General features: G+C 38.0%; 1 protein-coding gene across 2 annotated transcripts in view; it reads right to left on the minus strand.

Moving 5' to 3' along the window:
- Nucleotides 1-341: 341 nt before the first annotated feature.
- Nucleotides 342-10,655, minus strand: part of slc25a20 (solute carrier family 25 member 20) — a 20,385-nt gene continuing 10,071 nt past the window's right edge. The window contains exons 9-18 of one of the 2 annotated variants that reach the window (XM_017304569.1): nt 8,585-8,832; nt 8,466-8,498; nt 5,367-5,506; nt 4,699-4,805; nt 4,016-4,169; nt 3,839-3,940; nt 3,680-3,754; nt 3,178-3,243; nt 2,955-3,093; nt 342-991 (exon numbers count right to left, since the gene is read on the minus strand). In XM_017304569.1, coding sequence (XP_017160058.1) covers nt 867-991; nt 2,955-3,093; nt 3,178-3,243; nt 3,680-3,754; nt 3,839-3,940; nt 4,016-4,169; nt 4,699-4,805; nt 5,367-5,506; nt 8,466-8,498; nt 8,585-8,832 — 1,189 coding nt within the window. In that variant the 3' untranslated portion in view covers nt 342-866. Of the gene's footprint in view, nt 992-2,954; nt 3,094-3,177; nt 3,244-3,679; nt 3,755-3,838; nt 3,941-4,015; nt 4,170-4,698; nt 4,806-5,366; nt 5,507-8,465; nt 8,499-8,584; nt 8,885-10,655 lie in introns of both variants that reach the window. The other variant, XM_008409752.2, reaches the window with a different exon arrangement.

The following is a 10,655-nucleotide window of genomic DNA, read 5'->3' on the forward strand; positions in this document are numbered from 1 at the left end:
TCAAAAATAACTTTTAAAGAAAATTTAACTTTATTTTAAAAAATAAATGAAAAAACAGGAAACAAAAATTGTAAGATATTTTTTTTATTGCTTTTTTTTCTCTCATCTCTCCAACTTCCTGAGGCCACCATAGCGCCTTCTGGCGGCCCCCAGCGGGCCGTTACCCCCATTTTGACAAACACTGGCGTAACGGGTTTCCTACAGTGTTAAAAATTATTTGCTTTTGTTAATGTTTCAAGGCTGGTTATTTATGGGGAAACAGGCAAATTATGCATACATTTTCTAAAAGTTTTTAAAAACATCAAATGTTAAATTGCTCATCACAACTTCACATTTTCACCTTGCTTTGGTTTCCCTGTTTCTGACGGGCGGCCTACGATTAAATATAAACATTAGAAAACGTAGCAAATAGTCCTACATATTGAACAACTGCTTTACAAAACAGTAAAGTTTAGGTATTAAATAATATTGTGTGTCAGATCTGTAAAAAAAAAAAACAAAAAAAAAACAAACAACCGAGATGACTATATTTTTATGGAAAGTGCCATGAAGAATATTCCAAAAAAACCTGTTTAAATATTTGTTTCAGAGGCTGATCTAGCAGAAAACATTAACGAATTCAATAGTAAATATTTTTAAATAAAGCCCAGCCTCATATCCTTGGCTTTCAAACCATGTTTTATTTCGACGGAGGACCTCGGTTAAAACATTATCTTGATAGATTCGCACACACAGAAAGACAGCGTTTTGCTTTGTATGTCGGCATAAAGTTAAAAAGGGGAACAGTTTGTGCACTAAATGCGCCTCAGGGGGATCAGAAAGCGGCTACATCATGCTAGCGTTCACTCGCTGGTTCGGGTCCAGTCCTAGTGCTTCAAATCATCACTGGAGCCGAACAGCGCCACCAGCTGGTCCTCGTACTGGGAGATGTTCCTCTTCATGATGTCCATGCAGGGACCCAGCAGGCGCTCAAACGCCTGGACGTCAATCACTGAAAGACAGTTTCAGATGGCATTTTTTTTTAACGACCAAAATTACTCAAGTAAAGGTGAAAAGCACAGCGCAGTAGAAATACTCCTAAAAGTAAATTTTTGCAGAAAAGTTACTAGCGTAAATTTAATTGAATCCACCTCAGAGGTGGGCAGAGTGGCCAAAAAAATTGTACTTCAGTAAGAGCACCACTACTTTAACATATTTTAATAAAGTAAAAGTAAAAAGTAGCCATCCAAGAAATTACTGAATTAAGAGTAAAAAAAAAAAAGCATTTGGTAAAAAGTCTATTCAAGTACTGAGTAAATGATAAAATTATCAATAATTTAATAATAAAAAAAATTACATAAGTCTTAACTGGAATGTAAAGTTAAATGGAAATTTAGGAATTTTAAGGACAAAAATGACAATAATTCATATAAGTAACACAAAATGGACAAAATCAGGAAAAAGAAAATGTTTCCAAATTAGCTTCTTTCAATAAAAAAACTTTTAAAATTTGAACAGAAACTGCAGGTGTGTCTTTATCTGCTGACTTATTTAAAACATGTTTGTTCTCCATTCAGTGGGTAGAAATTTTACTCAAGTAAAGTTGAGATACTTTACTTGAGTAAGAGTAGAGATACTTCATAATAAATTACTCAAGTAAAATAAAAAAACACATAAAAATACTAATAAAAGTACATATAAAAAAGTCACTCTAGTAAATGTAATTGAGTAAATGTAACTGGTTACTACCCAACTCTGAATATGTTTATGTGATATTTATTGGCCAATTATAAAACAAGCTACAGAAAAACATGATCATAAGGAGTAGTCTGGTTTCATTTAGTGAAAACAGAAGAATCCAGGTGAAAACATTTCTCTGTTTCTGTGGTTGAAATGTTTTATTTTTAACACGCGTTGTGACACGGCTACGCCTGGCTTTGCGGTGACAGCGTTCGGTCCGGATGGATGGACGGACGGTCAAAATCTGTTCTAGATTTTGACCTTGATGAAACGGATTGATTTGTAGGACAGCATAACGTGTTTCCCCCTCCCAGTTTTATGGATGACATTCAGCCTATAACGTTTGCTCTGTGACAAGCTGAAAGGGTCGCTGTTTAAAATCAAATGCAAACCCAAAAATAACCCCTGGTTTGATTTGAATAGTCTTGAAAATGTTCACATTAATGGGATTATATGTGATAAACCAATACAAAGTAAAAATGTTTTACAGATAAAACTCACTTTTTTTTCCCCTTTTGGTTGTTTCTACTAGAGCATTTCTATAATTGTTGCTCATCCTAAAACAGATTGAATGATGAGATTCTGTAAAGATATATTTTGTAGTCTTGGCTCAGATTCTGAATTAGATTTGTGTCTGGACTTTGACTGGACCATTCTAACATGCCATCTCAAGTATCTTTTTTTGCAGGTTTTCTTCCAGAGTTGCTCAGTTTTTAGCTCTTTCTATCAACTAAAACCAGCTCTCCCGTTTCTGCAGAGGAATATCCCGGTGAGGCTTTTCTGTGGATTTTTCTTCAAACACCAGGGGGCGCTTTAGCAGGAAGTGAATCATTGGAAGTCAAAATTGGAAATCAAAGAAGGAAGTGCTGATTTTCATTTAGAACAAGCACATGCTAGCAGCAAGGCACGACGGAGAAAAGTTTTCAAACTCGTACCCTCATCATGGAAACAACACGAAGAAGTTCATATGATTAAGTTGAAGGTTTATCGATCTGGCAGTACAGACCGAGAGCCGCTAAGCTCCATGGTTCGGCGTTGGTGACGCAGGGCTGCGTCCTTAAGAGCAGATTTATTAACTAGAGCGGCGGAGATACCAGCGGCTTACAGCCCGGTGCAGCTTATATATGTAAGTTTCCAGTTTTTTTGTTTGTTTTTTTTTACTTTATGTGTGCGGCTTATAGTGAGGTGCGCTCTGTAGTCCGGAAAATACGGTAGATGTTTGGTGTTTAACAAACCTAAACATTTGGTTTCTCCCACAGCGTAGACGGACGCTGCGCGGGGTTTGTTGGTGACCAGCGCCAGCTCTCCGAAGTATTGCCCCCTGGAGCAACGAGCCACTTCCACCTCTGTGTTGTCCTGCTTCCCCGTCTTCGTCTGCAGCAAACACAGAAACACGTCAGGCTGCAGAACTGCTTGTCCTCAAAACAGACTGAAGATAAATATGGTAAATGTAGTTACTTTGGTTTTGATCAGTATCTTCACCTCCCCTGATTCCACAATGTAGAAACAGTCAGCTTTGTCGCCCTGCAGCAAAAAGAGGAAACTCTGTCATAAAGGTATTTAAAATATTGAAGCAGATTTAAAACACAAAATCTCACCAAACTTCTTGGTCTAGTTTTGTATTGCAAATATGTTGGTACACTTGAAAAAAGACAAAACTGCATTAAAGGTAACTTTTCTGCAAGATATAGGAGTTTGTTCTAAGTCAATAAGTCCTTAGTAGTGATGAAAAAGTGCTAGCTTAACTGACAGATTATTTCACTGATAAGAGATTTTTCCCTTGATATCAGTGATATAATCTGCTAGTGGATCTAGAACTTTATCAATATTAAGGAATTATTTACTTAAAACAAGCAAGTGCCTAGATCTTGCAGAAAACCTACTTGTAAGTTAGTTTTGTCTTGTTTCAAGTGTAATATTTGCGATACAAAACCAGACCAAAATAAAATGTTCTTTGTACCTGTGCTATGACGCGATCTCCATCTTTGAACGTTCGCACTCCTAAAACATCAACAATCTTCATCCTCTCAGAGAGCTGAAGTGAAGGAGAAGGACGTCATTTATGACTGATTAATTTGTTGATGCATTTTTATGAGAAGACTGTTTGCTGGTGACAAACCTCGAGGCAGTTCAGGAGAGGCACACACTCGATGAAGGCCTCGTACGTCCTCCTCTTCTTGGCGTTGTTCTTCACAATCAGCCTGTGAAACGTGGCTCGATCCTGTCGGGTCAGAAACAGCCTCAGGTGTAACGGAGCATCAGGTGAGAGGCGTGAGAGGCGTCGTGGTTCACTCACCAGGCCCCACAGAGCGCCCTCCTCTGTCGCTACGATGGTGGCGGCTCGCGGCGTGTTGTACATGAGGGCCAGCTCCCCAAAGCTGCCCTTGTTGTTGTACTTTCCCACACACACGTTCACGCCGTCCTTCGCCACGAAGATATCGTACACGCCTCTGGAAAGAGAAGAAGAAGTATTAGTGCCACCAAAAAAATCTTCAATAAAATCCTGACTTTTTTTTCTCAGAATTTAGATTTTTTTTCTTCTCAGAAGTCAGATCTTTTATTGTCGGAATTCAGTTTTTTTCTCAGAAGTTAGATTTTATTTTATTTTTTTTCAAAATTTTGACTTTTTGCTCAGAATTCAGATTTTTCTCAGAAATATATATTTTTTTCCTCAGAGTTCTGACTTCTAATTCTGTGTCCATCTATGTGAACATTCTTATGTGTAGGTCAATTATGGTGTTAGTATTATTTTGAAAATAATCACATGACTGTTTCTTCCTTGTTGTAGGATTTGTAAAGGTGCAGGGATTGGTAAATCTGAGTTTTAAGACTAAATCTGTCTAATAGTGCATAAACAATAAAAAAAAAAATTCTGATTCTGAGAAGAGTCTGACTTTTGTTCTGTCTTCAGTGGCCGTAAACCTGGCAAACACAGCCTTATGCATGTCAAATGTATATATTTTAAAACCTCTTACTCACTTGTCTATGACGTAGAAATTATCGCCGTCGTCTCCCTGGTCGATGATGTGGTCCTGAGGTTTGACCAAAACCTCAAACATGGCGTCCAGGACCTCAGAGAATTGCTCCTGATGGACAACAAGCAAATGATTAATTTTTTTTTCCCTGCAATTTTTACTGCCAAGCCTTATCTAAGATGGTGTGTCTCTTAAATGCTAAAATGCGAGGAGTCTACGACAGCACAAGGTCTCAAAAATAGAGCAGGATAAAGACTGATGGCAACTTCTAAAGTGTTTTAACATGTTAATAATAACAGCGAGTGAGTTGAGAGGAAGGAAAAACTATGGTTTCACCACCACTGTGTTTTTCAGAAAGACCAGATCATACAGTAAGCCACATTCACACCCTGTGGTTCAAAAATGAAGCAAATCACCTCTGAACAGCCAGAGATCTTTAAAATGTTTGCTGCTGATTGAATAGATCTTCACAATCCTCTTTGCTCTTTCCCTACCATATGAAATGAGACTTTAAAAAACTTTTTAACCTGTAACAGCGATTTAGTAACACCTGGCTCCGATGAGTTTAGGAGTAAACGTCACATGGGTGTTGCCTCGGCTTGTTTGACCTTTAATCAAATCCTCTCTGCGATACAGAAGTGAACGCTGATCTCAGTTTGCTTGTATCTTTACCTTCTCCAGGGTCTTGAACAGCAGGATGTCCTTGCACGCGTCCTGAAGCCGTTGGCGCTGCGCTTCTGTTTTGGGATGCACGACCTGAGGCTTGGTGTTGTCGTCCTCATCGTCATCAGGGTCATAAGCTTCTGCACAAACTGCAGAGGAACAGACATGCTTGTTTTGACGTTTTGCCCTCATAAGTCCCACGGATTCACAAAAAAAGTTTTTTTTTAAGACTATCATTTAAAATAAACACGTATTTTGTTAATGCAGTCTGTCTACTGATCACTGGCGTCAAACAACCAGTTTCCTCATATGGTGACCCTAAAATGCTGTAAAAGTAAAACGACGACTAAGAAATTTATTTTCTAACCCTTTAAATGCTCCTGTTTTAAGTCCCCACCACCACTAAAAGGTTCTTTTTTTCCCCTACATGTGTCATTTAAGAAATCGGCAGCGACATTCAGATGAATTTTTATTTTTTGTCATTTTCAACTAAATTTCTCCATCAGGTTTGAAAATATCCAAGAAATATTCTGTAAAATTTCTCAGAGTCAACATTTACAAACCGATTTCTTAAAATAAACGCATTTTTCCATCTTCAGTCCTCTCGATACAAATCAGCTGTTTAATCGTTTTTATTATTTTTAAACCCCTTTCTTGCCAGTTTTAGTCATTTAACTTTATTAAGTCATACAAAGTTATTCAAAGGTCTGTTTTCTATCCCATCTATGCAAACTGGTACATTTACAGGACGTAATGTTGTAATTTAGTGGAAGATGATGTCGTGAAATGGAAATAAGATTAGGCTAAATCTGGTGTAAATCATCTTCTTTTTTTTGTTGCACATTTTCCCTACTAACACAAAGCAATTAACCATTTTAAGGTGTTTCAACACCAGAGAACAGAAAACATCTAAAATCAAATTATAATGTATTAAAAAAAATGCAATTTGAATGAGAGTCAATATCACAAAAACTCCTGCATGGCTCAGATTGCTCCGTTTAATTTAAAAGGAAAAACTACAAAATTTAAATTTACTTCAAAACATAAAACCTGGACACTGCACTCGCATCAGCAGAGTAAAAAATTAACTAGATTAAAACAATACTATATAAAAAGAGCATGCTAAAATGTCTCTACAACAATTTAAAAAAATAACTGACCATGTACAGTATCATCAGTGGTTTTTCCCAGTGTTAGCAAAATGCCTTATTAGGTTTACAGGGTAACTATTTTTTAATTAAAAAGTAAGCTGCTTTGAATCTCCATTTTCCCTTGAGAAATGGAAAAAAAAAAAAAACTTTGTGTATGTGTGTTTTACAAAGTTTTACCGAAATATTTAGATAAATGGATGATATCTATCCATACTGATAGATCAGTATAGATGTATCTATGCAACAATTAGCCCTCAGGTTTCTCTGACAAACTTTTCCACAAACAGGAGCCATAATACTGGATGGATAAAAAAATGACTAAAACTATATGATCATAAAAAAGGTTAAAATAAGATCCACAATTATAAATGTACTCGTATATGTACAGAAAACAAGGAAAATGACAAAACAAACCCTAATCTATTTCTATTTGCTTTTTCTCTTTCCCTCTGTCTGAGCCTCGCCATCTGACCTCTGACCTCAATTCTTCAAACCAGATCATCTGGTCCCATGGACCAGATGATGTCCCTCCTGCAAAACCAGCCAATGAAAATGATCAAGAAGATCTGGAGAATCAAGAAGACAAAAAAGACCTCCACCACCTCCAGGGGACAACTGTCAGTCTTTTGTTGGGCATTTGGGCTGAAAACTGTGTGAGATTGAGCTTTAACAACCTCCGCTGGTCTGCTGTCCAGTATCAGCGTAGAGGAATACTAGACATATTCAACTCCTGAAGAAATTTAACTGGGGTCTGCCTGACGCGCGCCTGTCGGTTTGGATCCAGCGATCTGACGTCTATGCAAGCTAGCAAATTTGCGCAGGTGGACTTACCCCTGGTAAGAACCAGGAGCACATCCATGCAGTACTGACACACTCGACCTGGTCCACTTTCACAGTGCAGTGGCTGACCTGGTTCATTGGCTGAACCTCATGCCCAGTGAAATTCAGTAAGAGACTGACGACTATAAGCTTCGCACATGTGGTTCTCACTCACAGTGCGAAATAAAGAAAACTAAAAACAGTGGATAATTGTTTTTTTCTAGAAAATTTTCAACCTTCATACTAAGGATTTTAATTCACACTCAAAAATCATGAGAAATAATAAATTTATATGAACAAAATATGAATAGTCCCAGGAAATATGTATTTTTCCCACAATGCATTGCGAGACTTCTCACTGCCTCTGTCTGGACTCTGTTGCCATGGTAATTACGACTGTAGCTGTGACTGTGTGTGTATGAGTCAGAGCGGAGCCTCCATTGACTTGAATGGGATTTTGTTGTTTTTCGCAATTTATGTTGCCATTTTAACTCAGAATACCACTAAAAATAAAAGCGCACTTCTTGGTATCAAGTTGAACGTTTTGATACCACTTTTGTGGGGGTACATGTAGCGGTTTGAGCCGCAGTAAGGGTGATAGGTGTAAAACAATAGGTTGCTGCCATGCATTGCGTGGGCAGGCCCCAATTAAAAAAGCACTACATGAATTCATAGACGGTTGACCAGTCATAATAAACAATAAATCAATTAATTGCATAATAAATGAAAAGTTTCATTTACTTGATTTATTGTTTTTATCTTTTCTCTTTTTTTTTTAATTATTTTTTTTTTACCAACAACTGATTGATAAACGTATTCAGTCTGGTGTTTTGGTCTCAACTAAACCTTTTTTGATAGAGAATTTGGTTTACAGAAACTTCATGACTCATTATATTTGTTGATTATCTGTTTCAGTGTTTAAATGTTAATTAGAATTTAAAGTTTATTGATCATTGAGAATGTGTTCTTGCATTTTTTTTTTCCATTATTACCAGTATATGACTTGAAAATGGTCTCAAAACAATATCATCATTTATCGCAATAAGTTCTGGGACAATTTATCACCTAGGCAAAGTTGCTATGGTAACAGGCCTGGGAATGGTCATTAAAGTTGATGCATTTGCCGCCGTTCACTGACCTGCGACTCTGCGACTTCTCCCAGTCCTGGCCTCTGAAGAGAGGGCAAGAGGTTAATGAAGCAAACTTTGACTATTCCACACAACCACAGCGTCTGCTAAGCGATGGTGGGACACTCACTGGGAGCCTCCTTCACCTCCTCCTCTTCGTCGTTCTCGTTAGATTTGTTTGACGCCGTCTCAACCGTGACCTCCTTGGCGGCGGGCTTGCTGATGCTCTTCCTGGCTTGCTGCTCGTTCTTTTGGTTCTCCAGGAGTCGTGTGAAATGCTGCGCGGCAAACTCCACCAGGTTGGGAGGCCTGCGGCGCAGCACCTCCACCGTGTAGCCCTGCAGCAGCTCCTTCAGGCCGGCTGGGATCTCCACATTACTCATGATTGCAGCGGCGGGTCAGAGGCTGCGCTGGTTCGACACCTGGGAAACTAAAAACAGAAAAACTTCCAGCTGAAGTTAATCTCCTCAGAGCTCAACCTGCTGAAATATGTCAGCAGGTTTGAACCATCGGCACAGAAAAACCAGTGGCTCCTCCTCCTCTAAATCTCTGCACTTTATCGATTCCTTTATTTAGCACAGCCTGCCGGCAAATATCGACCAGCGCTGCGCGCATCGCCTGTAATTAAAGGCTGTTCAATGGATTATGTGTCAGAACTTCATGATTTGGAAAAGAGGAGCGCTTTCAACTGCTTAAATGACACCGAGTGACTTATAAAAGTAAATAAAAATCGAACAGAAAATTAATGCGCCTCAGAACTTTAAAGGTGTCAGCAGCAGTCACACATAAAATAAACACGTTTGCATTTTTGCAGACTACGATTTCTAGATATGAAGTTATTTTTTTTAAGCTTAAGCATGAACATTTCCTAGAGAGATCACACATTTTGCTTCAGGATATTTAAATCCCTCATTCGTGGCGTTCTCAAATTGTTATTTATAATACTCTCATGTGTTCACTACGAATGATGCTGAATGAAAACCCTGTAAGTAAATCAGATGTCCTTTGTTTCACTGCAAAAATACAAAATCTTAGATTATTTTGATCTTACTTCTAGTGCAAAAAAATCTTCACCCTCTTGAAATAAAACAAAACTAACGTGCAAGTAACTTTTCAGCCCGAGGTAAATCTTGTTTTAAGTAAATAATTACTGTGGATATGTTGTATTTGTTGATGAAGTATTTGGATTAAAAGTATATAGAGAGATATTTAGAGAACTGCAGTAATGACAATGACCTGCAGTAACAGATAGAGGTCAATAGATCACCAGTGTCATGTTTTAGAAATTAATAAAATGGAAAGTAAAATTGATTTTGCATTTTTAACCACCTAGGTGGTTTGCTATGTTAGCTGGCTGTTGGCCAGCTAACATAGCATTATGCTTTTAAATTAGCTTAGAAAGCTACATTTTCATCTGGCATTAGTCATATTATTCTAGCTGAAACATTTAAAAATGTGTCTTTGGTAAAAAAAAAAAAAAAAAAAAAAAAAGCTACGTTCTTACCTGAAACTTATTTTTTTTAAATAAAGTTGTATCACTCCAGCTTTCCGCCCTGACATCCACCATGTGGGGTTCGGGAGGGAATGGCTAAATAATGAAGGAATCACAATACTCTTTCTAACCTCCTGACTGCAAAGGCAAAAAAAAAAAAAAAAAAAAAAAACTGCCTTTGAACACAGCAGGATTGTTGAGATGTACAATCTGGAGCTTTCACGTCAGTGTATCTCCACCCAGGCTGGATGCAGAAGAGAGCAGCCATTTTAAGATTTCTAAAAATATCCCAGGTTTCGGCTGGGCTGGGACAAAAACGTCCGAAAACTGGGTGAAAACACAGACCCCTCCTTGACCCCAATGGAGGTTTGTTTTGGTTCTGAAGGCAGCCCAGTAACTATAAAATGATACCGGAAAGAGATTAGAGAATATCTGTACAGATGAACCAAAAGCCAAACTTTCCGTTTGGGGATTTGAAAATTTGCTCCAAAGATGAAAGATAGATTTATTTTGACAGAAAAAGATTTTGAAGTTTTGAGGAGGAGGCAGCATCATGATCGGGGAACTTTTTCATGTTTTTGGCAGAGGCTTCCTGCAGTGATTGGATCTTTAATCTGATCAGTGGCGGTCCCAACGGGGGTGCCCGGGGGGCCACGGCCAGCCCAGAGTATGTATATATATATATATATATATATATATATATATATAT

Source organism: Poecilia reticulata, linkage group LG5 (assembly GCF_000633615.1).
Source record: "Poecilia reticulata strain Guanapo linkage group LG5, Guppy_female_1.0+MT, whole genome shotgun sequence".
NCBI lineage: Eukaryota > Metazoa > Chordata > Actinopteri > Cyprinodontiformes > Poeciliidae > Poecilia > Poecilia reticulata.